At 46.1% G+C, this 27,003-nt stretch overlaps 17 protein-coding genes across 17 annotated transcripts; 9 read left to right on the top strand and 8 right to left on the bottom strand.

Annotated features, from left to right (window-relative positions):
- Positions 1 to 686: 686 nt before the first annotated feature.
- On the top strand, positions 687 to 2,198 carry Bathy01g05330 (WD repeat-containing protein 32-like protein; the record flags this gene model as incomplete). The annotated part of the gene is made up of 1 exon (XM_007515139.1): positions 687 to 2,198. The coding sequence occupies one exon, from the start codon at positions 687 to 689 to the stop codon at positions 2,196 to 2,198; it is 1,512 nt and encodes a 503-aa protein (XP_007515201.1).
- A 167-nt stretch (positions 2,199 to 2,365) lies between these two features.
- On the bottom strand, positions 2,366 to 3,442 carry Bathy01g05340 (predicted protein; the record flags this gene model as incomplete). Its single annotated transcript, XM_007515202.1, has 1 exon — positions 2,366 to 3,442. One exon carries the CDS (start codon positions 3,440 to 3,442, stop codon positions 2,366 to 2,368), a length of 1,077 nt encoding a protein of 358 aa, XP_007515264.1.
- Positions 3,443 to 3,718: 276 nt separating this feature from the next.
- On the bottom strand, positions 3,719 to 4,633 carry Bathy01g05350 (zinc transporter ZupT; the record flags this gene model as incomplete). Its single annotated transcript, XM_007515470.1, has 1 exon — positions 3,719 to 4,633. The coding sequence occupies one exon, from the start codon at positions 4,631 to 4,633 to the stop codon at positions 3,719 to 3,721; it is 915 nt and encodes a 304-aa protein (XP_007515532.1).
- A 281-nt stretch (positions 4,634 to 4,914) lies between these two features.
- Positions 4,915 to 5,802, top strand: Bathy01g05360 (GrpE protein; the record flags this gene model as incomplete). Its single annotated transcript, XM_007515242.1, has 1 exon — positions 4,915 to 5,802. The coding sequence occupies one exon, from the start codon at positions 4,915 to 4,917 to the stop codon at positions 5,800 to 5,802; it is 888 nt and encodes a 295-aa protein (XP_007515304.1).
- Positions 5,803 to 6,086: 284 nt separating this feature from the next.
- Positions 6,087 to 7,184, bottom strand: Bathy01g05370 (predicted protein; the record flags this gene model as incomplete). Its single annotated transcript, XM_007515583.1, has 1 exon — positions 6,087 to 7,184. One exon carries the CDS (start codon positions 7,182 to 7,184, stop codon positions 6,087 to 6,089), a length of 1,098 nt encoding a protein of 365 aa, XP_007515645.1.
- A 568-nt stretch (positions 7,185 to 7,752) lies between these two features.
- On the top strand, positions 7,753 to 9,279 carry Bathy01g05380 (HI0933-like protein; the record flags this gene model as incomplete). Its single annotated transcript, XM_007515053.1, has 1 exon — positions 7,753 to 9,279. One exon carries the CDS (start codon positions 7,753 to 7,755, stop codon positions 9,277 to 9,279), a length of 1,527 nt encoding a protein of 508 aa, XP_007515115.1.
- Positions 9,280 to 9,470: 191 nt separating this feature from the next.
- Bathy01g05390 (2,3-bisphosphoglycerate-independent phosphoglycerate mutase) lies at positions 9,471 to 11,117 on the top strand (the record flags this gene model as incomplete). The annotated part of the gene is made up of 1 exon (XM_007515241.1): positions 9,471 to 11,117. The coding sequence occupies one exon, from the start codon at positions 9,471 to 9,473 to the stop codon at positions 11,115 to 11,117; it is 1,647 nt and encodes a 548-aa protein (XP_007515303.1).
- Positions 11,118 to 11,424: 307 nt separating this feature from the next.
- On the top strand, positions 11,425 to 12,780 carry Bathy01g05400 (glutathione S-transferase; the record flags this gene model as incomplete). Its single annotated transcript, XM_007515311.1, has 1 exon — positions 11,425 to 12,780. One exon carries the CDS (start codon positions 11,425 to 11,427, stop codon positions 12,778 to 12,780), a length of 1,356 nt encoding a protein of 451 aa, XP_007515373.1.
- A 103-nt stretch (positions 12,781 to 12,883) lies between these two features.
- On the bottom strand, positions 12,884 to 13,456 carry Bathy01g05410 (predicted protein; the record flags this gene model as incomplete). Its single annotated transcript, XM_007515313.1, has 1 exon — positions 12,884 to 13,456. One exon carries the CDS (start codon positions 13,454 to 13,456, stop codon positions 12,884 to 12,886), a length of 573 nt encoding a protein of 190 aa, XP_007515375.1.
- Positions 13,457 to 13,653: 197 nt separating this feature from the next.
- On the top strand, positions 13,654 to 14,889 carry Bathy01g05420 (predicted protein; the record flags this gene model as incomplete). Its single annotated transcript, XM_007515078.1, has 1 exon — positions 13,654 to 14,889. The coding sequence occupies one exon, from the start codon at positions 13,654 to 13,656 to the stop codon at positions 14,887 to 14,889; it is 1,236 nt and encodes a 411-aa protein (XP_007515140.1).
- Positions 14,890 to 14,997: 108 nt separating this feature from the next.
- Bathy01g05430 (carbamoyl-phosphate synthase, large subunit) lies at positions 14,998 to 18,790 on the bottom strand (the record flags this gene model as incomplete). Its single annotated transcript, XM_007515557.1, has 2 exons — positions 14,998 to 18,201; positions 18,335 to 18,790. 2 exons carry the CDS (start codon positions 18,788 to 18,790, stop codon positions 14,998 to 15,000), a joined length of 3,660 nt encoding a protein of 1,219 aa, XP_007515619.1.
- Positions 18,791 to 19,030: 240 nt separating this feature from the next.
- On the bottom strand, positions 19,031 to 20,182 carry Bathy01g05440 (unknown protein; the record flags this gene model as incomplete). The annotated part of the gene is made up of 1 exon (XM_007515497.1): positions 19,031 to 20,182. One exon carries the CDS (start codon positions 20,180 to 20,182, stop codon positions 19,031 to 19,033), a length of 1,152 nt encoding a protein of 383 aa, XP_007515559.1.
- A 205-nt stretch (positions 20,183 to 20,387) lies between these two features.
- Bathy01g05450 (aminotransferase) lies at positions 20,388 to 22,010 on the top strand (the record flags this gene model as incomplete). Its single annotated transcript, XM_007515132.1, has 1 exon — positions 20,388 to 22,010. One exon carries the CDS (start codon positions 20,388 to 20,390, stop codon positions 22,008 to 22,010), a length of 1,623 nt encoding a protein of 540 aa, XP_007515194.1.
- A 207-nt stretch (positions 22,011 to 22,217) lies between these two features.
- Positions 22,218 to 22,952, top strand: Bathy01g05460 (predicted protein; the record flags this gene model as incomplete). Its single annotated transcript, XM_007515370.1, has 1 exon — positions 22,218 to 22,952. One exon carries the CDS (start codon positions 22,218 to 22,220, stop codon positions 22,950 to 22,952), a length of 735 nt encoding a protein of 244 aa, XP_007515432.1.
- A 63-nt stretch (positions 22,953 to 23,015) lies between these two features.
- On the bottom strand, positions 23,016 to 23,513 carry Bathy01g05470 (glutathione-dependent formaldehyde-activating GFA; the record flags this gene model as incomplete). Its single annotated transcript, XM_007515227.1, has 1 exon — positions 23,016 to 23,513. The coding sequence occupies one exon, from the start codon at positions 23,511 to 23,513 to the stop codon at positions 23,016 to 23,018; it is 498 nt and encodes a 165-aa protein (XP_007515289.1).
- A 403-nt stretch (positions 23,514 to 23,916) lies between these two features.
- Bathy01g05480 (predicted protein) lies at positions 23,917 to 25,408 on the top strand (the record flags this gene model as incomplete). Its single annotated transcript, XM_007515687.1, has 2 exons — positions 23,917 to 23,932; positions 24,126 to 25,408. 2 exons carry the CDS (start codon positions 23,917 to 23,919, stop codon positions 25,406 to 25,408), a joined length of 1,299 nt encoding a protein of 432 aa, XP_007515749.1.
- Positions 25,409 to 25,765: 357 nt separating this feature from the next.
- Positions 25,766 to 26,833, bottom strand: Bathy01g05490 (predicted protein; the record flags this gene model as incomplete). The annotated part of the gene is made up of 2 exons (XM_007515033.1): positions 25,766 to 26,110; positions 26,459 to 26,833. 2 exons carry the CDS (start codon positions 26,831 to 26,833, stop codon positions 25,766 to 25,768), a joined length of 720 nt encoding a protein of 239 aa, XP_007515095.1.
- Positions 26,834 to 27,003: the final 170 nt, after the last annotated feature.

Below are 27,003 nucleotides of genomic sequence, written 5' to 3' on the forward strand. Positions count from 1 at the left end.
ACATCATTTTTGTTTTCTTCTTCTCGTTTTCTCCTGGAGGAGAGAACAGAAAATGAAGATTTGTGATGTTGTTGGTTGCTTCTTTGCTTCTGAACTTTTCCTCCCAAGCGATAATCCCAGTGAAAAGGAATTTATCCACCTTTAAATTAATTATTACAAGTATTTGATCTTTTAAACTTGAGAATACCTGCCAAATTATGGGAATATTTTAAATTCTCGGTGAAATAAATAAATAAATAAAATATAATTTTTCAAAAATGGCATTAATCTGAATTAAATATGAATTTAAGTACACCTTGATGCATGGAAAATTAGTAATCCGTTAACTACTATGAGAAATTTTCCTTTTTGTGCATGAAAAAATGATCAGTGTGTTTAAACAATTCGTCGAATTAATTTTGGTTAAAATAAAAATAAAATAAAATCCCCGGAAAAATGAAATTCGCGCATTCAGTTACATATTTACACATATAATAAATTCAGAAGCTGTGAGACGTGAATAGAAGTTCGGGAATATCACATCTTCTCGAAAAAAGAAGGAAATAAAAATAAAAATAAACAGAATTACAAGGAATTTTCGTCATTTTTAAAGGAAGGTTTAGACAAGCGAGGGGAACCTCAATCGGGTCGTACCGAACCTGAGTGAGATCTAACAAAGTGCCGCGGAACGTCTGTTTGGTTGAATGATGATCGTGAGCGATGATGCCGAGGCGTTGGCTCTCGACGGAAAAGAAAATTTTGAATTTAAACCAAAGGAAGAAAAGAACAACAACGCCGAAGGGACGGGAGGCACACTGTGCGCCTATGAACTCGAAAGATTAACCCGAATACAAAGAAACCAACAAATCATGCAAAACATGGGTATTGATGTTTTAGGAAGTACGATTAATGGCATGAATAAGAAGAGTAAGAAGAGACCGTTATCATCATCATTGAGGACGCTGAGGAGGAGTGTTGAAACGAAAATACTAAGACGCTCAACGAGAACAAGAACAGCGAGACAGAACGGAAACGAAGGAGCAGACGGAGAGCAAAACAAATCATTAGAAGAGATACCAGAAGAAGAAGATCAAGAAGAAGGAGAAGAATTGTTTGAAACGTCCGCTGTTTGGTATTATTGTGAACAACGACAACGACAAGAACAACACAAGCCTCCTCCGACTTTGCCTTCTTCTCCTCCCTCTCCTCCTCCTCCTTCTCTTTCTTCTTCGGTGTTCCTCAGAGGATATAAAGAAGCCAATGAGAAGAAACTCGTCGACCAATCGATTAAAAAAGGGTACTATTCCATCGATGAAGGTAGAAATTATGGTTTGATCGCCGCAGCTGGAGATGGTGGAATTGTTTCAATCTTCTCGTCGGCTTCCGACTTACTCCTGTCTTACAAGGCCCATCAAGGGTGGTGCGCAAACGCGCAGTTTGTGAACAACCGCAACAATGTGCTCGCTACCGCTGGTGGTATGGATGGTACTATAGCTTTGTGGAACATCGCATCCGTTGAAGTCAAAAAGCAAACTCCGACCTTACAAACCAGAAACACAGACATGCACGAAGCCGGCGTGTTTTCGTTGAACGTCTTCAACGAAAACTCGATTTTTACGGCTTCAAAAGATAGGAGCGTGTGTTCTTCGAGAATAACCGAGGACGGTCAACTCAAGGTTTTGAGAAGATTCGATGATTTCCATTCTGGCGTGGTAAAATGCGTGAAAGCGAGGAGCGAGGACGTGTTTGCCACGTGTGGGAACGATGGCATCGTCGCCATTTGGGACACACGAGACTCGAAAGCGAGACCGGTGCACCACATCGAGAATGCTCACGGCGGCTGCGCGGTAAATTTCGTCGAATGGAACGTTGAAGGTGATATCAATCAAATTGTTACGTCCGCGTTTGATGATTCAATCAACTTATGGGACGTTCGACGCGTTGATGGAGGAAAGCTTCACCGATTCAATGCCCACAAACACCCGCGAGTTCAAAAACACAAGATGTTATATTGTCCAGCTTTTACATTCAACGGAAGAGCGATTGTGACAGCTGGTGAAGGTACTTCCGCTTTAACTATTTACGATATCGAGAATAAGAGTAAAGTGTGTTCGGGCGATATCGGGTTCGATTCAACCACTTTGACATGTCTCTCCGGCGGAAGAGTTGCTGCGGCTAACAAAAGAGAAATTTCCATATTTCTCCCCATCGTTTGTTGAAAAGTTTGTGATCATTCAGAAAGAAATTTAGCAGGTACCACAGTATCTTTAGAAACAATAGATGATAGTAGTAGCAGCAGTAGCAGCAGCGCAGAAAATTTTGTACAATACTTTAAAACAGGCAACAAAGTTGTTTTCATCTTGAATAATATTACATTTTTTATGCTTCAATCGACTTGATTCAAACTTGAATTTTTCAAACCCATTATGAGCGGCGGTAATTCTTCTTCTTCTCCTTCTTCTCCTTCAGGAATGACCTCAGCGGATACGTCTTTTGGAACCATATCGTCCGGGACCATCCCGTGTTTTAAGAACACGTCCCCGGTCTGTTCCAACGCGTCACAAACGTCCGATTCTTCTTCCAGCTCATAACCTTGCTTCAACAAAACGGGAGCATCGAGCTTCTTCATGATCTCTCTTCCCTCCGCCTCTTTAGCTAATAGTAAAATTGCACCCGCACAGCCGCGCCTAACGTTATCGGAAAGTTCTTTATTCACTTTGGCACCACTTATTGGTCGAAGAAGTGCTTTCACAATAGGCGTTTCTTCCGAGTCCAACGCTAAGAGTTTTTTTCTAGATTCCGAGTCGCAACACAAGTTTTGTATGGTCGCCGCGATACGCTCTCTTCTAATATCGCACGTGGATGCTAACATCGGAGTAACTAGATTGACTATGGACCCTTTTCGATCGAGAATCACTTTTCTTCCTATGGGATGCCTGGAGACGTTGCATAAAACGCTCGCCGCTTGCGCGTACGTCTCTTGAGGCTTCCCGCTGACTAACAACTGCACGAGTCTTTGGATGTAAAATCCTTCCAGTGGTTTACCTTCTTGAGAAAGAACGTGTACACCACCTTCTGCTTTCGTTATGTTGGCTAAGAGCGACAGGAGTAAATCCACGGGTGCGCACTCGCCATCTTTAATAAAATCTATGCATCTTTCTACGGCACCTTTGTTCACCGCCAACGAGACGACTTCCAAGGAGTGTCCGGTCAAGTTGATCAGCGCCTGAGCGGATGGGGTAGATTCCGGGGGATCTTTCCCTAACAAATGAAGCAAATGAGAGATTAAAGTTTCTCTTTTATCAGTCAAGGTTTGTAAGCCATCGTCCGTGCCGGTTAAGCCGGCGACGATGGTGGCGGCTTCTTTTCTCACATCCGAACGCTTGTCCGACAAAAACTCGACGAGTTCGTCCACTTCGTCTTTTTCTTTCTTCTTTTCTTCCTCGTTATCAGTCGCGGACATTGTTTATCAATCACTTCTTTCTTTCTTTCTCTCTTCTTTGGGTTTGCGTTTGTGTTTTGCACGTGCGCTATTTTGTGACGACGACCGAATGATGATTGAATTGTGGTTGATATGAATGGAGAATTGAAAGCGACGCCACACGCGTTAACTTTTCTTGTATCAAAATTACAACTATATTAAACAACAATATCAACAACAATATTAACAACAATAACTATTTTGTAAATGCAACACCATCTCTATGATGACTAAGATATACATAGATATTTCATTTCCTTAAACGCCGACGTAGAGCGTACCGAGCATCAAGGCGCTCCCAAGTATCACTCCTTTCGCTAAACTCAAATCATTTTTACATTTCTTTCCTTCCGGCCAAAGCTCGATAAAACACACCGCAGACATAACTCCACCAGTTGCAGCTAACATGTATTGTAATCGCAAAGGCGTCAAGTACGGCTGAATAAAAAATAACGCAAACAATGCTCCGAGCGGTTCGCTCAAACCCGAAGCCGTCGCCAACGCCAGTGCTTTCCTCCTTGATCCCGTTGCAGCATACACCGGTGCGGCGACAATAATACCCTCCGGCACGTTGTGTAAACCAATTGCGATGGCCATTATCGGCCCAATTTCAGTGAAAGATGAAAATGCCACGGCGAAACCTTCTGGAATGTTGTGTAAAGTCATAGCAACCGCCATTAAAATACCCAAGCGCATCAAACGACCGCGCGAAGCTTCGGTTTCGCCCGGCACAGGATTGCCCCGCTCGTTCATAGCAGAAGACATGGACGAGGACATTGATTTCGATAAAGATGATGACGTGTTCGATTCGCTGCTCTTCACTTTCCCTCCTCCCGATCCTCCCGATCCTCCTCCATTTTGTTTCTGTTTGGTTCCACCGGGACCATCTTTTTCAAACAAATCGACGTGAGGTAACAACGGCTCCACGATGGCGTATAAAACCGCACCCGCCATGGTGGACAGAGTGACTCCCCAAAATCCATTCTCCAGAACATTTTTCACGTATAATTCTACGAAAGATAACGTGGCCATAACTCCAATAGCCGTCCCTAATAAGAACGCTAACAGCTTCGCATCGGGTCGTTTCCATACGGCTAAAACGCCCCCGACGGAGGTGCTCAACCCGGCTAAAGTGGAGAGTAAAAGCGCGTAGTTTTCCTCCTCGCTGAGCATAATACTCGTTTTATTTATAATATATTGGTTCTTGTTGTTATAAAAGAGAGAGAGAGAGTAAAAGAGAGAGAGAGAAGAAGAAGTTTTTCTTCTTTTGTTGTTTGCGGAAAGAGGAGGAGAAAAGAGAGGAGAGAGGAGGAGAGATGTGAAGAAGAAAGAGAGAGGAGGAAAAACGGATGAGATGAGGGTGCACCATGGTTTTTTCCTCCTTTTTGCGTGTGTCCGCCGTCGTTTTTGGCAAAAACAGGAGGGGGTCTGTCTGTCTATCGCGATAAAAAAAAATGTTTGCATCCTCTGGTTGTTCATCGTTCTCCGTTGTTCGCGCGTCTGCCGCCTCGAGTCGTCGTCGTCGCTCTTCTTCGTCCTCTTCTTCGTCCTCTTCTTCCTCCTCCTCCTCCTTGACTTTTTATTATGCAAATAATCGAAACCAATCGAAGAAGACGACGGCAACAAATTTTCTTCTTCTTCGCGATACGAAAAGAAGCTTGATCGTATCTAAAGCCATCGAAGTGGAAGATGAAGACGACAACGACGCAGAAGTAGTAGAAGAAGAGGAGGAGAAATCGGACGATGACTCGTCTGCGTTGAAGGAGTCCCAGTTTACTTCCTATTTCGCGCAGTTGATGGAAAACTCGGATAACGACGTGGACGTGTTGGCCAAGTTCCAAACAGAAGTCATGGCTTTGGAAAAGTCCGTGAAGGATATGGAAGCGCAAGTCCAAGGCGAGCAAGACCAGAAAGCGGCGATTCAAGATCAATACTTGCGATCCGTGGCGGACTTCCAAAACTTCCAAAAGAGAACGGCGAAGGAAAAAGCAGACTTGGCGCCGGCGGTGAAATCGAAGATGGTCGAAGCTATGTTGCCAGTGTTAGATAACTTTGACTTGACGGCGAAGAACGTCAAGGGCGAAAACGAAGGAGAAGAAAAGATAATCAAAGGATATCAGCTGCTTCACAAGCAATTGCTCGAAACGTTAGAAGCTGAGGGATTGAAAGTTGTTCCAGGCGAAGGCGAACCGTTCGACCCGAACGTACACGAGGCTATTATGAGAGAAGAATCGGAGGATGTAGCGGAAGACCACATCATGGAAGAGTTCAGAAAAGGGTATTTAGTGGGCGAAAAGTTAGTGCGCGCCTCCATGGTCAAGGTCAGCAGCGGTAAACCGTAAAAAATTCACATTATGTAATGAAGAAGTTTCAACACGACAACACATTCAATGTTTTGTATTTCATCGCAAACAGTACACCTACTATGATGACGACAATGGAAACAATATCTTATTTTCATCACATTCGATGCGCGCATTAATCATTCGAACAACTTTTGCACAATACATATATAGGTTTACTCATTAAATGTCTAAAAAATTTATTTATATATAGTAATCGAAACCTCCGCTTAAACAATCCTTCATTCTTTTATCTTTCTCTCGTGCGTTCAGGTTCTCCTTTTTTATGCCGAAAGCGGCTTCTTCATGACGATCAAGTACATCGGAGAGAAGATACCCAAGTCACCAGACTTCTCGAGGTTCACTGCTGCTTTGAGCAACATAGTGTGAACCGCTTGAGTACCCTTCGGCGCAAACCCAATAAACTCTAACAAACCAGTCATGAGGTGCGTCAAATACGCAGCTCTGCGAGCAGATTTCATGGCTTGTTGCCACGGAACGCCACCCGTCGTCGCGCGATCAAAAGTTAAAGTAACTTCAAAACCAGCACCTTTCGCGGCTTGAATGCAATCTTCTATCGTGCGGACTTCTGGCAGAGCGTTACCTTCTGCGATACCGTCGACGATATCTACGTGAGTTTTGTTCGTAGGGTCGTATTTATCTGTTCGCAACCATTCGTACGAAGCAAAGGAAGCGCCCGGTTTCAAGACGGCAAAGACTTGTTCGTACAACGCTTGCGTGTTACTCGCGTGGCACGCGGCTTCAATCGCGTACGCGCCGTCAAACTTTCTGTCCTTGAAAACCTTTGTTAAATCCATGAAGTTACCTTGGATAATCTCCGTCAAGTGGTCCAACTTTGCCGCCTTGTTCAACGTTTCACATCTGCCAACTTGGTATTCGTTAATCGTGATGCCAGTGACTTTACCACCGGTTCCTTGGACGATATTTCTCATTGGGCCACCAACACCACACCCGAGGTCCAACACATTCATTCCTGGTTTCAAGCCGATATTTTCCGCGATGGCGAGCTCTTGGCGAATGATGGACTTTTCAAAAGACTCTCCTTTCTCTCTCGCCGCAAAGTGGAAAGATTCACCCCATCCATATTCGTAAAAGTCCGTGATTAAAGAGTAAAACTTGTTCACAAAATCCGGAGTGGACACGATTTTCGTCCCGACGCCTTTCCCGTCTTCTTGTTCGAAGAAGGCGTTGTAGGACTGAATCCCGGCGTCGACTAAACTCTTCGACATGGCGCCAGTTTTGCCAGAGAAGACGTGGAACGGGTTCTTACGAAACCAGGACATCTTCACGGCGATGTACACAGAACCAGAAACACCAATAATGGTCATGGCGCTCTTCATGTTGTCGTTGTTACTGCTCATCTTTCTCTCGCGCGTTTATTCTTCTGCGACGGGAGATTATACTTTTTTTTGGAACAAAAGACGATCGAAATGTTTTTTCACACGAAACGACGGCGACGACGACGATGCGTTTATTCACAAGCTCTTCTTTCTTGCGTGTTTGATGCGTGGGAAGGAGAGATACTTTCTTCTTCTTCTTCTTGTTGTTGTATGTGCTGGCGGCGTCTCTTTCTTGTCCACGAGTAACGTAATAATAGTGATGCTCTTCTTCTAATCTTTTTTTTTCGTGGTTGGAAAGGCCGCCAACCCCCTTTTAAGTTAAGTCCAAAAGTCGCCCTTTGTTGTTGGTTTGTGCCCTGACCTTCTGACACGAAACGGCGCGAAAAACAAAACTGTTTGCTGTTGTGTTTGTTCTTTGTTTTTTTTCGCTCTTTTGGCAGTTGTTTGGCCGCCCTTCACAAAAAAAAGGTAGTGGTGAATGTTCCTGGCCTCCAAAGTGGGTGCAAGACTTCTGACCACCACGACCGGAGGAGGAGCTCAGCGTTATTATCGCGCTTTCCAGTATTCTCATCATCTTCGCGCCGGGAAAATGACGACGACGCATCAGCAGATCAGAGGCTGTGCTTTGGCAGCAGTGAGGTCATCAACAAGAACAACAACAACAGCGTACGACTCGCACTCGTCTTGGAAAAAAAATAACGACCAACTTCGTCGTCGTCCTACGAAACGGGAATGTAGAACAGTAGTAATAACGGCTTCATCATCATCATCATCTTCAGCAGTAGCAGCAGCGGCTCGTGTGAAAGAAGTTGCGATTTTAGGCTCGGGCGCAGCTGGATTGACGGCGGCGTATTTCGCCGCCGTCACGCAAAAGGATGCAAAAACTGTCGTGAGAGTTACTGTGTACGAGAAGACGAAAGAGAGCGGGAAGAAAATTTTAATGTCCGGAGGAGCGCGATGTAACGTGTTACCAGTGGAAGCGACCATAGATGATTACGTCACGGACTCTAATCCTCGCCTGGCGAAAGCTATTTTACAAAGCTGGACGGTTCCAAAGTGTTTGAGTTGGCTTCGAGACGACGTGCGACTCGAGCTCGGCATCGAACACACGACGAACAAATATTTTCCTCTTTCCAACTCTTCGAGAGAAGTGAGAGATAAACTCGTCGAGGCGTGTAAACGAGAGGGGGTTACGTTCCAGTACGAAACAAACGTGAAGAAAATCACAAAAAATGAAGCGAACGATACGTACGTCGTGAATACCGAGGACGGAAAAGATATCGAAGCGGACGTCTTGGTGTTATCGATGGGCGGCTCTTCCTTCCCCGCAGTAGGGACAGACGGCACGGGATACGTCATCGCCGAAAGAGATTTGAAAGTTGGCGTGAACAAACCGTATCCAGCGTTAGTGCCGTTGGTAGGAGAGCATCCAGGCGGCGAGTATCTTCCAGGAGTATCGCTCGATTGTCAAGTAAAGATAAAAAAAGTTGAAAAGAAGAAAGCGAAGCAAGCCGCGAGAATGGGTTTCTTGTTTACGCATAAAGGGTATTCTGGTCCGTCGATTTTAGATTTAAGCCATAACGTGGTTAAGAGTATTGCAGATGGCAGTATCGAGAATAATTCAAGTAGAAATAGCAATAGTAGCAGCGTCAGCAGTAGTAGCAGTAGTAAACTGGTCGTGAACTGGAACCCGTCCTGCGATTGGAACGAAGTTTTGAGCCCTGGAAAAAGCGGTTCGGACTTGGTCGTGAGACGCTTAAAGCCGCTCTTACCCACGCGTTTGTGCGAAGCGCTTTTGAAAGAAGCCGAAGTGGATTTGACTACGAACGTCTCAAACTTACCGAAGAAGAAAAGGGTGCATTTGATCGATATTCTTTCGAATTACGAAATCAAAGCGACCGGTCACCAAGGCTACAGAAAAGCTGAAGTCACCGGCGGCGGCATCGCGCTCGAAGGCATCGATACCAAAACCATGGAGCTGAAAGAGATGAAGAACATTTACGTGTGCGGAGAGATATGCGATATATTCGGAAGAATCGGTGGGTTTAATTTTCTCTGGGCGTGGACGAGTGGACGCTTAGCCGGCATCAGTTGTTCGTCTGGTTGTATAGAATAGTAGTACACTTTTAGGAAAAATGACTCTTTCGTATAGTTTGTGATGTGAGGCCTCCCTCGCCGAGAGAGAAAAGAGAGAAATTAGGGTACAGCTGACAGCAGTACAGAAAATTCTGGGAAAAACCCGGATAATTATTGGAATATAACTACTTTAATTCATCTCGCGCGCGGATATAAATAGTATATTGAAAGATGGAGTTACAACCGCATCCGGTCATTCCAAAGAAGAAACCCGTTTTAGTCTGCATTCTCGACGGATGGGGCGAGAACGACATCAAAGACGAGTACAACGCCTGTCACGTCGCGAAGACGCCGACGATGGACAAATTACGGGACCAGGGATCAAAATACTACCGCTCCGTGCTCGCTCACGGAAAAGCCGTCGGTTTACCCACGAATGATGACATGGGAAACTCAGAAGTCGGTCACAACGCGTTAGGTGCGGGTAAAATCATCGCGCAAGGCGCTTCGTTGGTGGACATTTCTCTCGAAAAAGGTACCATGTTCACCGACCCCGGGTGGAACTACATAAAACCGGCGTTCGCGTCCAACACGTTGCACTTGATTACGTTGCTCTCGAACGGTGGCGTGCACTCGCGATACGACCAACTCTTAGGCGTCATGAAAGGAGCCGTGAAAGATGGGTGTAAACGCATGCGTTTGCACATTCTCACGGATGGCCGAGATGTCCCAGACGGAACGTGCCACGAGTACCTCGCGACTTTACAAAAAGATTTAGATGACTTCACGAAAGCAGGATGCGATGCGAAAGTTGGTTCTGGAGGTGGAAGAATGAGCGTGACTATGGATCGCTACGAAGCAGATTGGGGGATGGTCGAAAGAGGGTACAACGCGCACATTTTAGGCGAAGCTGAACATACGTTTACCGACGCCGCGACGGCTTTGAAAACGCTGAAGACAGCCGATGTTTCCGATCAATACATTCCTGCCTTCGTCATCATCGACGAAGCCGGTGCTCCAGTTGGCGCTGTCCAAGACGGAGATGCCGTCGTGTGCTGCAACTTTCGCGCCGACCGTGTCGTTGAGATTTCAAAAGCTTTGGAATACGAAAACTTTGATTCGTTCAACAGAAAACGTTTCCCGAAGATGTTATACGCCGGCATGATGCAATACGACGGCGATTTGCACTTACCGACGAATTATCTCGTTCCACCGCCTTTAATCGAGAGAACGTCGGGTGAATATTTTGCTAAGAACGGTTTGCGAACTTTCGCGTGCTCGGAAACGCAAAAATTTGGACACGTTACCTTCTTTTGGAACGGAAACCGATCCGGATATTTTGACGAAGCGTTGGAAACGTTTGTCCAAATTCCTTCGGATAATTGCCAATTCAACGAAAAGCCGTTGATGAAAGCGAGAGAAATTACAGCCGCTGGGAAGGAAGCGATGATATCTGGCAAATACGACGTTGTTCGCGTGAATTATGCGAATCCAGATATGGTTGGTCACACGGGCGATCTCGCCGCTACAATTGCCGCCTGCGAAGAGTGCGACGCGTGCTTGAAAGAATTGTTGGACTTGGTGGATGAGTTGGGAGGTGTATTTTTGGTAACTGCCGACCATGGCAACGCCGACGATATGGTACAGCGAAGCAAGAAGAAGGAGTGCTTAAAGGATGCGGATGGTAAACCTTTGCCGTTGACTTCGCACACGTTGGCCCCGGTTCCTGTCGCCATCGGCGGCCCTGGTTTACCGGCGAGCGTCGAGTTGAGAGACGATTTACCCGAAGCCGGCTTGGCGAACATCACCGGAACTTACATCAACTTGATGGGTTACTTAGCTCCGGACGAAATGGAGCCTTCTTTGGTCAAGTGGTAAATATGTAAGAGAGAGAGAGAGAGATTTCATTATGTATTACGTATTAATCCTTCAACGTGAATAATGTTCGATCCAAATCGCTCTATCGATTTTTGTAGACTTTTCTCTTTCGTCTTTCATCATCGTCCACACAAAAATATTCGTCTCGTCGAAAGATATGTTCGCGCAACATCAAGCGAGAAACTCCGTCTTCACCACTGGCCCTACCGCTGGATATTATCATCATCATCACGTACAGAATAATAATAATAATAATAATAAGAGGAAGAACTGTGCGACAACAACGACAACAAGAGAAAGAAGAACGATGAGGATGGTGAACACAACATCGGCGTCATCCTCTTCTTCTTGGGCAGACTTACAATCGAAATCAGAAAGCACCGAAACGGGATTGAAAATGAAAGAGCAAGCGGAACAGAGGAAAGGGGGAAAAGCTGAACCACACGTGGATAATCTGCTGCATTTATACAGCGCGAAATCGGAAGATGACGTGCGATTGACGTTATATAGAGACCACGCGGCGTGGTGTCCGTATTGCCAAAAAACGCTCTTGATGTTACTCATAAAACGCGTTCCGTTTCGAGTCGAAAAAATTAACATGCGTTCGTACGGTGATAAGCCGAAAGCATTCTTAGATAAAGTTCCAAACGGCCTGTTACCCGCGATAGAGCTCGACGGCGAATTGATGACGGAAAGTCTTCAAATCATGGCACGAATTGAGAGAGAGTTTACCGGTCCAGAATACAAAGTTATGGTTCCCGAACAAGAGTTTGATAGAGTAAACCAACTTTTGGGAATGGAAAGAGAATTATTTGGAGCGTGGTGTGGATTCATCTTTCGCCCGTCGATGCCATTTGGCGTCGGAGGGGCGAGAGGCGGATTCGAGGCTACATTAGACCGAATTGAACAAGCGCTGGGAGTTACTGCCGGACCGTGGTTTTTGGAAAATCAAGAACATCCGAGTCTCGTAGATTTACAGTTTGTCAGTCACGTGGAGAGAATGAACGCTTCGTGTGTATATTGGAAAGGGCTAAACTTGCGAGGAAATAGCAGATGGAAAAACATCGAACGATGGTTTCAAGCGTTTGAGGAGATCCCAGAATATAGAGCCACGAAATCGGATTATTACACGCATGTGATGAACATTCCGCCGCAATATGGACCTGGTTACGAAGATAACACGGCTGAAGTCAAAGAAGCGATGCGCATCATCAACGGAGAAGGAGATAGCTGGAGACTCCCGATTCAATTGAATACGAATTCTTTGGAACCTATTAACGCGTGCGATGTTGGGAAAGAAGAAGAAGCCCGACATGAAGCTGCGTATAAACTCATATCTAATTCGAAAAATGTCGCCAGATTTGCCTGTCGCGGCGCCGGCGAAGCAGGAAGGAAACAATTTCAGGCACCGCTTGCGGATCCATACGCAGTTCCAAACGAGAAATACGTGGACTCGGTCGATGCATGGTTGCGAATCGTCGCCGACGCTATGCTTGACGGCTCGGCTGAGCCACTACAACCGTCAGAACCGAAGAAGGACAAAGAAATCGCAAAGTGCCTGCGCTACTTGAGAGAACGAGTCGGTGTCCCGAGAGACATGAGTTATCCGGCTGCGATGCAATTCCGTGCACATCTCAATTGGGCCATCGACCAATTAGATTGATTAGAATGAAATATACTACTGCTATTATTACTACTATGCATTACACTATATGTTAATATGCTACGTCTACGTTTACTCTAAAGATTTGAACCATCATTTATGTCTAAAAACTTTGCTCGCGTTCGAGAACGTTTGCGTCTACTTTCACTAAAAAGTTTGTTCTCGCCACTGAATAGTGCCCATCATCCGCGGTCGGTGCGTCATACGCCGACACTTGCGCGTCAAACCCGGCACTTTCTAAGCACCCTTTCACCACTCCGGCGACAAAACTCGCGCAATTCATCCCTTGATAATCTTTCGGCACCGATATGAATCTGTTCACTAAAACGTCTCGATCTGAAATCATGTACTCGTCGTCGTTATATATTTCCAACGAATCCGCCGAGCGTCCAAACAGGTTCTTCCACACGTTGTTCTGTATGAACGTCAAGATTCCATTCAATCTCGTCTCTCTTCTCGTTGGTTTCTCTCTGTACGCGAGTAACTCTAACACTCGTCTTCCGACGTGTGCGCCCGCTTCTTCCAACTTCAACTCTAATTCGTTCGTGTCCGAGACGCGTTGCAAATGGTATTGGACGATTTCCGAAAAGAGAAACGCAAAGGCGGATAAGGAGACTTCCTTTCTCCCCGAGCTCATCGGTTGGTCCACCAGTGGGTCTATCGAAGGAGGTGCCATATCAATAAATAATAATGTAGAGTACGCAAAAGTGCTGTTCTCTTTTGGAAATTTGATGAAGAGCAAGTCTCTCTTTTTTCATGAGAGTTTGTTACAAAAATTCATCGCTTCAGCCGACACAAACTTTGACGCGACGACGACGACGACGACGCGCGCGATATAAGAAGAAGAAGAAGAAGAAACAGAACACACACACGATGGGCACCGGCGAGCGAGGTAAAGGGCAACGGCGACGGCAGAAAGCGCTGAAAGAGGGCAGGACGTACGATAAGAAGAACAACACGTTTCGAGAGCACGACGTCTCTTACGTGGAAAAAGCTTTGAAAGCGGACACCATGTTGGAAGCGCCGTCGTCTTTCAAGAGGTTTATGCGCGCGCAAGAGGAGATTAAAAAGAGACAGATGAGACAAGAAATCAAGAAAAGAAGAGAAAACGGACTGAACGTGGACGATTTAGTGGCAGCGGTCGAAGACGACGAGGAGGGTAAGAATGGAAAGAATAACAGGAACAACAATAACAGGAACGAAAATAAGACGAAGAAGAAAGAACGGAAGAAAGACGAGGACGAAAAGAAATACGAAGGCTTTTACGACGAAGATTTCGCGAATGCGAGAGAATATGCGGGCGTTCAGGATGATGTAGAAGCACTGCCGGCTTCAAAGACAACTCAGAAGACGAACGATAGGGACGACAAGGACGACGATACAGAAGAAGAAGAAGAAGAAGAAGAAGAAGAAGAAGAAGAAAAGAGAGAAAGCGAAAGAAACGATGACGACGACGGCGGTAACAGTAGTAGTAGTTTTAGCGGCGATGATGATAGTGAAGAGGTGGGAGAAGAAATTCGAAGGAGGAACATGCCCGATAAAGGTGAAAAGGGTCAATTGTTCGACGAAGACATCCTCGGAGAAGAAGGCAAAAAGATAAAGAAAACGAAGAAGACTAAGTATAAATCGCTTCGCGAGAGGAAGAAGGAACAACGAGCGCAAGCAAGGATAGAGGAAGAAGAAAAGGAAAAGTTTCTCGGCATAGTCAAAGAACTGCCTAAGTTCGGAGAAGTTGCAGAGGCACCGCCGCAAATTACCATAAAGAGGAAAGGTGGTGGTGGTGGTGCAAAAAATGGTATAAATGGAGGCGCTGGAAATCGTCAATCTAAAATTTTCGCTGACCTCATGTTCAATGCAAACTCCAACATGAAAAAGAAAAAAGCGACGAGGTCGCGTCAAGGTCCAATCATTGGATTGAAAAGACAACACGACATGGCAGTTTTGAGAGAAGATTTAATCGCAAAATATAGAGAAATGAAGAATCGTCCTTCCACAAATGGACGAAGTGCGTCAGTAGGAGCCAAAGAATCCTCGCGAGTATTTGAACAACGACCGCGTTTCGAGCAAATTCGAGAAGACGCGAAGAATGCGAAGAAGAAGAAGAGATGAAAGCATGCTGAGAGGGAAGATGTGCGGAGTTAGTAGTGTATACTTTTATCATCATTACTTAGTATTTAGAATCGATATGAGCTTCAGATATTTAAATATTTTTTGGATCTAGAAAAAATCTTGCAAGGCTTGCATTTGTAAGTTTCCTTCTTGTAAGATTTTCAAGGAGCCTGCGGTTGCTTTAATACCAGCGACAGTCGTGCAAATAGGAACTTTCAAGCCAACAGCGGTTCTTCTCAACTCGCGGCCGTCTGTTAAATCGTTCGCGTCACCAGAAGACGTGACAAACATCAACTTCAAATCACCGTCACGCAAGATATCACCAATGTTTGGTCGACCTTCGTGAATCTTCTTCACTTTTGTCACCTTGATGCCAGCGCTTTCTAAAGTGGTAGCAGTTCCGCCCGTTGACAAAATTTCGAACCCCATGTCTACAAGATTTTTAGCGACCGGGACCATAGCTTCTTTGTCCGAATTTTTGACGGAGATGAACACCTTTCCAGACTTTGGCAACTTTTGTCCGGCAGCGATTTGAGCCTTGCAGTACGCGCGCTCAAAATCAAAGTCAATGCCCATAACCTCACCGGTTGATCTCATCTCAGGTCCTAACAACGTGTCGCACCCTAGAAATTTGTCGAATGGTAATACAGCTTCTTTAACAGAAATGTGCTTCGTGATCGGTTCTTGCATAAACCCAATCTCCTCCAGCGATTGACCGGCCATAACTAACGAGGCATATTTCGCCAACGGATGTCCAATCGCCTTCGAAACAAATGGAACCGTTCTCGAAGCTCTCGGATTCGCTTCAATAATGTACGGCGTGCCATCTGGCATAACTGCATATTGCATATTCAATAATCCGACGACACCTAAACGTCGAGCAAGTTTCGGTGTCCACTCACGAATCGTCGCTAAAGCCGATTCCGGAACCGTTTGGGTCGGCAAAGAGCAGGCAGAATCACCAGAATGCACCCCAGCTTGCTCGATATGTTCCATGATACCACCGATAACGACGTTGCCAAAAGAATCACACAAAGCATCAACATCCAATTCCGTCGCTTGGTCGAGATATTTATCGACCAAAACTGGGCGTTCCGGATCGACTTCAACAGCTGTGCTCAAATATCTCTTCAACTGCGATGGTGTGGAAACAACTTCCATCGCACGTCCACCGAGAACGTAAGACGGACGAACCATAACCGGGTAACCAACACGTTCTGCTGTACTCAAAGCTTCACCTTCGTCAACGCAAACACCCCCAGCCGGTTGTCGAATATCGAGTTCCTTGAGGATATCCATCCATCGGTCTCGATCTTCCGCGGCATCGATCGAATCTGGCGGTGTGCCGAGAATGTGCGTCACGCCATTGCCTGACGCGGCTTGAATCGGATTCGCCTTCAAAGCAGCTTCGAGTTTTGTAGCCAAAGACAGCGGAGTTTGACCGCCAAATTGTACGATAATACCTTCAGGCCGTTCAACTTCGCAAACGTTCAAGACATCTTCGACGGTGAGTGGTTCAAAATACAAACGATCGGAAGTATCGTAATCCGTAGAGACAGTCTCCGGGTTGGAGTTCAACATGATAGTTTCGTAGCCGGCATCGGAAAGCGCAAAGGCGGCATGACAGCAGCAATAGTCAAATTCAATACCTTGACCAATACGGTTTGGTCCACCACCAAGAATCAAGATTTTGCGCCCATTCGTCGGTTTCGCTTCGCAGCTGCCATCGTACGAAGAATACATGTACGGCGTGTCTGATTCAAATTCCGCCGCGCACGTATCGACACGCTTCATTGCCGCGACAACACCCATAGATTTTCGTTTTTGTCTAACATCGGCCTCCACAGTTCCCGGAAAGGCTCTACAGATTTGCGCATCGGAATATCCTCGTCGCTTTACTTGAGTCCAGTCTTCCACGGACAAATCGTCCATGGAGCTCAAAGATTTTAACCAACATTCGGTTTGGTACAAGTCACCAAGCTGACGAATAAACCATGGATCCATCGTGGTGAGTCTAATGATCTCATCCTCGGACATTCCAGACATGAAAGCTTCGTGCAAGGCGACGACGCGTTCCGGGGATGGGACAACTAAGCGTTCTTTAATCAATTCCGGGTCGTTTTGCATGAAACCATCGTTCTTGTTCAAGCCCCAACCAGATAAGCCAGTTTCCAACGAGCGAAGCGCTTTGTTGAATGATTCTTGCCACGTTCTTCCCATGGCCATCGCTTCACCGACAGATTTCATTTGAGTCGTTAAAATCGGTTCGGCGCCCGGGAATTTCTCGAAAGCGAATCGAGGAATTTTCGTGACAACGTAATCAATCGAAGGTTCAAACGCAGCTGGCGTTTTCATGGTAATGTCGTTCGGAATACCGTCCATGGTCGCACCCAAAGCCATTTTCGCTGCCATCTTGGCGATTGGAAAACCTGTCGCTTTGGAAGCCAAGGCTGAAGACCTCGAAACGCGCGGGTTCATTTCGATAATCATCAATTCACCATCAGCCGGGTTTACGGCCATTTGCACGTTCGATCCACCACACTCGACGCCAATTTCACGAATAATCGCTAAAGATGCATCTCTCAACCGTTGATATTCCTTATCCGTCAAAGTTTGCGCCGGGGCGATGGTGATCGAATCACCCGTGTGCACGCCCATGGGATCAAAGTTCTCGATAGAGCAAACGATGACGACGTTGTCCGCCAAATCGCGCATGACCTCTAATTCATACTCTTTCCAGCCGAGTAAAGATTGTTCAATCAAGACTTGCGAGGTTGCCGAAGCATCCAAGCCCCCTTTCGTGATTTGCTCAAACTCTTTCATGTTGTACGCGATGCCGCCTCCAGAGCCGCCTAACGTGAACGCCGGTCGAATAATCAAAGGCAATGTTCCAATTTCCGCAGCAATTTCCTTCGCCTGTTCCCAAGTTTCCGCAGTTCCCGACTGCGGCGTTTTCAATCCAATTTTAGTCATTGCATCTTTGAACAACTGACGATCTTCAGCTTTGTTAATCGCGGGAAGTTTCGCGCCGATGAGCTCCACGCCGTATTTTTCAAAAATACCAGCCTCTGCCAAGGCTTTGGTCAAGTTCAAGGCGGTTTGCCCACCCATGGTTGGCAACACCGCGTCTGGCTTTTCAGCAGCGATGATTTTTTCAACGTATTCCGGCGTCATTGGCGTAATGAACGTTCTCGCCGCTGTTTCCGGGTCAGTCATAATAGTCGCCGGGTTGGAGTTTATTAAAATAACGTCGTACCCTTCCGCTCGAAGCGCTTTACACGCTTGCGTTCCGGAGTAATCAAACTCGCACGCCTTAGAGAAAGAGTAGAGAGAGAAAGTCAGTTTAAAATACGAGAGAAGAGCCCCAAAAAACCAAAATATTTTTCAGCACCCACATTTCTCTCTCTTCTCCTTTTTTATGGGAGAGAGAGGAGAGAAAAACAACGTGTCGCGACACCGACGCGATTTTTGTTGGTGTTGTTTGAAAATTTGAACCAAAAACAAACCAAAAACACAGACAAACTATTTTAAAACTCATCATCATCATCGTATCGTCACCAACCCTCCTACCGCTGCTTCTCACGGGCGGTGGGTCGATGAAGAAGACGAAGACGGAGAGAAGAGAGAGCGTAATTACCTGTCCAATGACAATCGGTCCCGCACCGATGATCATGATCTTCTTCAGATCGGTTCTTTTCTTGCTGTTCTTGGCATCGTCCCAGGCTCTGAACTCTTTTCCAGCAGCCGAAACCGCATCGATCGGTTGAAGACGACGACGGCTTTGTTGTTGCTGCGCTTTCGTTGAGGCCTTCTTTAACGCGGCAGCAGAAACGTCGTGACGAGACCCGAAAAGAGTCCCGTTCGTCGGTTTCGCCGAGCTCATCACGCTTTGTGACTGCATCTGAGACAACACCCGGTGTGCGGCGCTTTGAATAAAGAAATGTTGTTTTTCTTCGTTTTTTGAAGCCCTTCTCGTTCTGAGTTTTTCTCATCGCTTTGGCATGTTTGGGGATACCCTAAAAAATGAATGTTGAGAGCTGGGACGGGAAACATAATATTCGATCAAATACACACTGATGATGGTACAAATCTACAGAAAACTATCACAACTAATACGATCTAATGTTAATCTAAATACTCTCTAAACTTTCCTCTCGTCGTTTACTACGTACGTTCCACCAGGTTTTACGCACGTTTGACCCCCGTCGTGCGCGACGTGCGCCGACGTAGGAGGCTGGCGACAAAACCAAAGGCCTCGTCGACACATAATTTTGTGTTTGACCACTTTCGATTGCGCGCAGTTGACGTGGACCGCCTTGACTTTGCCGTTTGCCACTGCCGTTCGACCGCTTTCGGTTTTCATGAAACATCCGTTGGCATACTCAGGGGTGGGTAAAAACTTTCGCTGAGAAGATTTCATTATGGCGTTGATTATTTTCTGGTCGTCGTGACTTCCGTGCGTTTCTTTGATTCGCTGAAACGCCGCTTCGAGCAAGTTTAAATTACTCGATTTCTTCCGCATAAAGTAGAAACCAGTGTTCACTTCTTGGCCATCTCTCAGCCAGAGATTTTTTTCCGAGGTTTTGATAAGCTCTGGCATGAAGTTATGAAACGCGACGATATCTACGTCGGTAAGAAAGGCGTCGTAGCCGCTCTTCAAGACAAACTCAACAATTTTCAGCTTTGCTTGGGTCAGGCGCTTCCACGCTTTTCGCCCGAATTCAGCGTCTTTACTGCTCAGTTTAATCTCCGTTTTTATCTTTTCCTCTTCTTCCTCGTTTTCTTCCTTGCTATCACCCTCTTTCTTCTTTGCGTTATTGTTGTTGTTCTTAATGATATTCGTTCCGTCCACGGCATTGTATCCGCGATACTCCAGATGTTTCATCGCCCTCTCGTCCGTCGCAAAGACGATGTACTTATTCAAACCAGACAAACGCAAAGAACACAAGTAATTATCCAGTAAATCCACCTCCCCTGCGTTCGTCATCATCACCAATACGGAGTTGTTGAACGACATCTTCTCCAAAGCGTCTTTGGCGGAAGCGAACGGTATCTTCGTTCTCGTATCCCACCAGTTGCTCTCTTCGTGCGCATCGTACTCCTCCACGCCTATTTCACATCCGCACGCCTCTTCTTCTCTCCGTTTTGGTCTTCTTCTTCTTATTCCTCCTCCTCCTCCTCCTCCTCGAATAGTCATCGCACTCACGCTTTCCTCTCCTCTCGCGATGTGAATCGTCCCTCCCCCTCCGAAGAAGAAGACCAAGAAGAAGAAGACGAAGAAGGGAGAAGACATTTTTCTTCAAAACATTATTGCGGGCGCACGACTGCTCTCTCCGTCGTCGTCGTCGTCGTCCTTCTACTCTCAGAGAGAGAGAGGAAAAAGTGTGGTGTGGGGAGAGCACACATTTTTTAGTAAGATTTTGCTTTTTTGCAAAAGGGGGAAGCATCCTCCTCTTCCTCATTCGTAAAACGTTCCAGTCGCTCGTCTCACATCATATATGAGTCATCACTTTCTCACGAACCACAACTACTCCGTGCAACCAAAATCATCATCTTCGCCGAGTAAGATCATAAACACTATTAAAAGCACCACCACGCCTACGACGAATAAAAGGAAACACTCCTGCTACTATCCAACGACAACCACCATGGCTTCGGCAAAAATTGGACCGACGCAAAGTCCGTTACTCGCGAACCAACCGAAAGATACCATCAATTTAGCCGTGGGGCATCCGATGCACTCGGAGCTACCGAATAAGATCATATCCGACGCTTTGAAGAGATGCGGATCGAAGTTGAAGCACAATCAGTTAGATCTGAACTATATTCCCTCGGAAGGACCAACTGGAGCCGTGGAAGAGTTGTGCTCGTTCTTGAGAAGACAATATAAAGAAGAGGAAAAGGAAGAGGAAATGAGAGTAACAGGATATCAAGCAAAAACAGAGCAAAATGAAAACGACGAGACGAAGATGCAAAGCAAGGCGGGGACGACGACGACGACGACGTCAGCGACGACGGCGACGAAAAACGTGTTGCAACCGGAAGATCTATTCTTTACTTCGGGCGTATCGCACGGCATCGAAATGGCGACGTCGATATTAGCGAAACCGAACGATATCGTCGTATGCGAGAAAGCGACGTACTTCTTGGCAACGAAGATATTCGAAGACCACGATATGGAAATAACGACGGTGAAAAGTAACGAATTCGGTTTGGACGTGAATGCGCTGAAGATACGATTGGAAGAAGGGGACACGTTTATCAACCCAATCAACTCTATTCTCGAGAACGTCGGCGCGACGCCGAGGAAGAAACGAAAAGTTTTGTTTCGACCAAAGTTGGTATACATCGTGCCAACGCATTCGAATCCGCAAGGTGTGACGATGCCGCAAAAAGCGCGAGAGGAGTTGGTAAGACTCGCGCATGAATATAAGTTCCACATCATCGCCGACGAAGTGTACCACATTCTGAGCTGGTCGAAAGAGCCTTTGCCCGATCGATTTTGTAAAGTTGAAAGAAAATACTTGGCAAAAAATCCGGAAGAAGCTAACGGAGATTTTCGAGCGGTTGTTTCTGTGTCTAGTTTCACTAAAATTCTCGCGCCGGCGTTACGAGTCGGTTGGATTGAGACCGCGGATTCTGTCATGCGAGGGAAATTTTCAAAGCGAGGGTACATTATTTCCGGTGGCAACTCCGCTGGATTTTCTGCAAACGTAGTGTGTGAAGCAATCAAGCAAACCGAAACGGAGGCATTCATGAACGATTTGAAGGGTTCTTACGCCAGTCGTTGCGCGGTTTTGTGCAACAAACTCGAACGAGAAGGATGCGGATGGGAGTTTGAGAAACCGTCGGGAGGCTATTTTGTCTGGATAAAACTTCCGGAAGGCGTGACGAGCAAAAGTTTAGAGCCGTACGCGCAGCATTTAAAAGTTGCCTATTTAGCCGGTGAAAGATGTTCAGCCAACGATGCGTGTAAAGAGGATTTAGAGAGATACATTCGGTTATGTTTTGCGCATTTGAGCGCCTCGGAAATTCAAGAAGGCGTTTCAAAACTCTCCGAAGCCGTCTTACGCGTCATGAGTTTCCAGGACGTAGAGAGTAAACGGTTGGGCGAAGATTGATGAAGGAAGTAGTTTTATACGCGCGAACTTCTTCTTACTATTGTTATAGTTAAAGCAGCAGCATATTGCATTTGTACAGATAGATAAACATTTTTGAACGTAACCGTAGCACCGTACTGCCAAGACCGTTAGACGTTATATCAAAATAAATTTCTTCATAACAAGGAAGATACCAAACGCGCAATATCATCTGAAACAGCAACAACAATGCGTCGATCGCAGAGAAAAAAGGATAAAGAAGAAGAATCAGACGACGACGGTATTCATAGTGATAGTGATGACGATGTGAGATCAAAAGTGAAGAGAAGCAGTGCAAGAAGTCCTTCGACGGGAATAAAATCCCCAGGGAGAGCGACGAGAGAGAACTCCTGGAACCGGGAAATGCTAACGCAAGCGCTGAACGAGAGCAAGAAAGAAGTTGTGGCGTTTAACGTTCGCGTGCCGATGTGTTTGGCGTTGACTTTGAAACACACGAATACGACGAGGAAACTGATTCTCTCCCTAACGGCCATGATTTTGTCCGCGTACATAGAATACATAGAAGTGAGCGAACGAGAATTGCACGTGGCCTATCTCTCTTCTCCATTTTTGGTGTTCCTCGCTTTTGAGTTTACGGTTCTATCGACCGCATTCGTGCTGCTCTTGCCGACGACGTTAACAGAAGCAGACATGGAACAACAGAAAACAATTTTAGATTCTAGAGTCATCTCTCGATTGAAACTGCCCGGGTTTGCGGCGAGGTGGGCGGCTGGCGTTCGCGTAGCTTTAGTGCAGTTAACTCGCGCGTTGATACAAGACACGGCGGTGTTTCTGGCGTTATTTTTACTCTTCACGGGAGTCTTCGTGGGATCAGAGCACGTCAAGTTAGACGCGTATTCGAGCATAGAAGAGATGGACGATGGAAGTGGGATATCGGTGACGAACATAGAGAGAGAACGATAGACAGATTGGTTTAGAATATACAAATGCAACAATACTAAAGACAATTTACAAACTAAGTGATCGCTAATCTAAAGATGGATTCCAAATTTCCGCTCGTCCTGGGGCACTCGTCCCCACAAATTTTGGTAGCTCGTCTTCTATATCTATACATCGTTGTTTATAATGCATGTGATGCGTGGGTTTGAAACTCTGGTCGTCCTTGGCGATGTTCGTCAACGCGCTTCGAGGCACGACGTACGTCTTCCCTTTCCCCAAAGTAGCATACACAGGACTACCACACTCTTTACATCTATACCGGGTGACGTTTGGCGAGGATTGAATCGACCATAAATCGTTCTCCGTCGCCGCGCACGTAAAATTTTTTTGCGAGTGCAACGACTGCAAACTAAAGGCACCTCCAGACAGTCTACGGCAGACCGTGCAGTGGCATATGGAAACCGCTATCGGTTTACCTAAAATCTCCATTTTAATTTTACCGCAATAACACGAAGCGTTCGTTATTTTCTCGTCGTTCTCGTTCGGATGCGCGGCTTCCTCCTCGGTGGTTTTCGGGGTCGCCATGGTGGTGGTGATATTCTTCTTCTTCTTATTTATGAATGAAGCTTTTTTCTTTGCAATCGAATACGATGATGATGATGATGATTTTTTTCTTCTGTTGTTCGCCAGAAGGGAAGAAGTTGTCAAAGATGTGAGATACGACGACGATGACGTAAACGACGTAAACGACAAGATGCTGCCGCCGCCGAGCATGCGCGTTTACAGGGAGAGAGAGGGAGATGAGAGTGACTGAAAAGTGAAGAATGAAAAAAAGAGAAAAAAATTCATGTCTGAAAATCGGCAGAAAGTGGAGCCCCACCATCAAACAATCAATTATATACCGCGAATCTTCTTCTTCTTAAACCACCGACCGTGAATAAGAGAAGAACACGAGAAGAATAACGCAAAACGTCGTCGTCGGTTCAAAATGGGGGGCGGTTTAGGTGCGTTCTTTTTCTTTTTCTTTTTAATTCGTTTGAAAATCTTTCGTCGTCTCTCTTTCATCACCATCAATCATTGGAAGAGTAAAATTCGTCGCCGCTCTCTCCAATTCTTTTGTGATGTTGTGGTCTTTTATTAAAACTAACCGTGTTTGGTGTTTCTCTCTTTTTCATCAATCGTCACACGATACGACAGCGTTTTTAAACAAGAAATCATGGCACACCGGTGGCTTCCAAATGATCGAAGAGGTCTGGAAGCGAGAGCAACAAGCCGAACACGAGAAGAGAAAACTGGAGGAGATGAAGAAGGAAATTCAAGAGGAGAGAAAGTTGGCGGAGTTGCAACAAGACGCCGTGGACGCCGGACATTCAAAGAAGAGCGAACGGTTGGATTGGATGTATAAAGGTTCGTTAGCGGAAGGGACGAGATTAGAAGATACGAAATTTACTCGAGCAGAAGGAGAGGAAGAACCGGAAGAGTTGAAACGAGAACGAGAACGACGAGAGGACTTGCCGCCGGAACGACCGGAACGGAGGGCGGAATATCTCGCGCCGAATATGGACGACCCGAAACAAAGAGTCGAGCAGTGGAATAAAATGAACAACGATCCACTGTTGGCGATGAAACAACGCGAGATACAAGCCAGAGAAAATATCGCGAGCAATCCGGTGAGGAGAGAACAAATAAGACGAGAAGTGGACGAGAGGAAAAGACGAAAGAAGGAAAAAGCGAGAGAGAAGAAAGAACGCAAACGCGCGAAGAAGGAACGGAAGAAGGAAAAGTATCGCGAGAAAATCAGAGAAGAAGTTCGCGAGGAAGAGAGGAGAAAAGGAGGAAAATCCTCGCGTCGTAGTCGCCGGGGTCGTGACGACTATAGTGGTAGCAGCAGCAGTGGTAGCGACGACGACGACGACGACGACGATTCTTCCTCCACGTCTTCGTATTCTCGAGAGAGAAGACGAAAAAGACGCAGCAAAGAATCTTCCTCGAGAAAAAAAAGAAGACATTCATCTCCTTCATCTTCGAGGTCGAGAAGCCGATCACCGCCACCTCGTCGAAAGTCAACCATCGAAAGAGAAAAAGACGATCAATACGGCATGTCGTACGCAAACGAGCGCGCGGAACAGGCAGCTGAGGCGAGAAGAAATCGAAGACATGAATGGCGCGAGAGCGAAAAAGAAAAAGAACGAAGAGCGCCGAAAGTGGAACAACCAAAATGGGATTCGAGACGAAATAACGTCGGGCACAGAGCTGGAAAGCTTTCGCAAGAAGAGAAAGAGAAGAGGTTGAGAGAAATGAACGAAGCGGCGGAGAATTACGATTCGCACCGCTCCTCGAGAAGGGATAAATTAGACAAAGACGCGAGAGAGACGAACGAGGAGATTCATCGAGACTTGGAGTCTGATAAGAAGAAAGACGCACAGCCTTCCTTCTTAAGCTCGGAGCGAAAAAGCGCCTACGGCGGTAGAAGACGATAGCTGTGTTGTGGTTAAAGATAGCATTTGATAATTTGATTCGTTTTAAGTGTTTATATATTACATTTTGTCTCTGTAATCACAACGAAATAACATCCAATCACCCACCAGAGTCGACGTCTGTGCGGTACAAAAAGATCCGCATGCCATCGAGACGTGTCATGGATTATTTCTTTTGACTTTTAAAAAGTTTCCTTCTTTAAACTTTAAGTGTCTCTGATTTTGAAATTTGCTTTAAAACCAAAATGAGCGCGCGCACACTGCGCCGCCGAACACACACAACAACCACCTCTTTTTCTCTCTCCACCTCCTCAATTTTTTACGCCTCGTCGCCGATTGCTTGAACGCTTCAATACAAAATTAAAACGTCGGGACAATCGCATCGTCGATCGTCTCTTCGTACCCGATGAATTCACCCAAGAAGTCTTCAAAGGAAGATCTCTTTTGCGATTTCGCCGTGGGCACGTACACGTTCGCCGTGGTAGCGGCGGCAGACGGAAAAAACTCGACGCCGGTGTTCACCGAAGAGTACAACTCCGAGACTTGCTCGACGTCGTTCGCGTCGATGAGCTCAACTGGAACGTATTCCGGGACGACGTGGCAGTCTTCGTCGAAGAAGTGTTGCTCTTCTTCTTCTTCTTTGATGTTGTTGTTTTTGTTGTTCGTGTTCGTGTTGTTGTTGTTGCTTTGCGCAATGTTCTTTCGCTGTGTGGTTTTTGAAGTGTAGAGAGAAATTGGAATTGGTCAGTTTTTACTTTTTTGAAGGCACCCCTCTTTTATTTCCTCTTCGTAAAATTTTTTTTTCTTTCCTCGTTTCGTAAAAAAACCATCTCTCTCTTGGTCTGAAATCATCTCTGCTTCGACGAGAGTGAATTGCAGCCAAGCAAAGGGAAGAAAGATACAAAAAAGAAGGAGAGATAAAACGTTTTCTCACGTGATCTAATCCCGACGGAAGCGCAATTTTTGTACGGAAAAAGAAGTAATCAATTACGTTTCACGCGATGATCATCCTTCCTTTCTGCGTTCGAGAGGGTAAAAAACGATGTATCGTACCTTGTTCGTTCTGATGGTGATCGGAACGTGCGCCGGGGTTGCCGGTTTCACTTTGCTCACGCCTTCCGGGATCGCCATCTTCGCCGCGGTGAAAGCGAAACGTTGGTGGTGCCCAGCAAAGTCGTTCGCGCTGTGGATTTTCAAGTCACAGTTGGTGCACAAGAACGCGCGATCTTCGTGGCAGACCACGGAGACCGGGTTCGACTTGCAGATATCGCACGGCATCGCTTGCGCGTCTTGCTGCGTGATTTCCGTCGCGCGTTCTTGAGACGGGTTGCATTTCTTCGTCTTGACGCATCCGTTGCACGCCGCTTTGTTTCCGCACCCAACGACGTACGTCGCTTGTTGCGGGCAAATTTCACACTTTAACTTCATTGTATGATGAAGATGATGTTGTAGTAGTTTAAGAGATGTTAAACTTTTAAGTTGCGAGGGAATTTAACCAACACGCGTTCGCCTGAATAACGATTTTCGCTTCGAAATCATTCTTTTCTCTTCTTCATTTTAAACCAAAACGAGAGAGAAAACGAGATGCTTTCTCGTGG

The sequence above is a fragment of the Bathycoccus prasinos genome (genome assembly GCF_002220235.1).
Source record: "Bathycoccus prasinos genomic : Chromosome_1".
In the NCBI taxonomy this organism is placed as follows: Eukaryota; Viridiplantae; Chlorophyta; class Mamiellophyceae; order Mamiellales; family Bathycoccaceae; genus Bathycoccus; species Bathycoccus prasinos.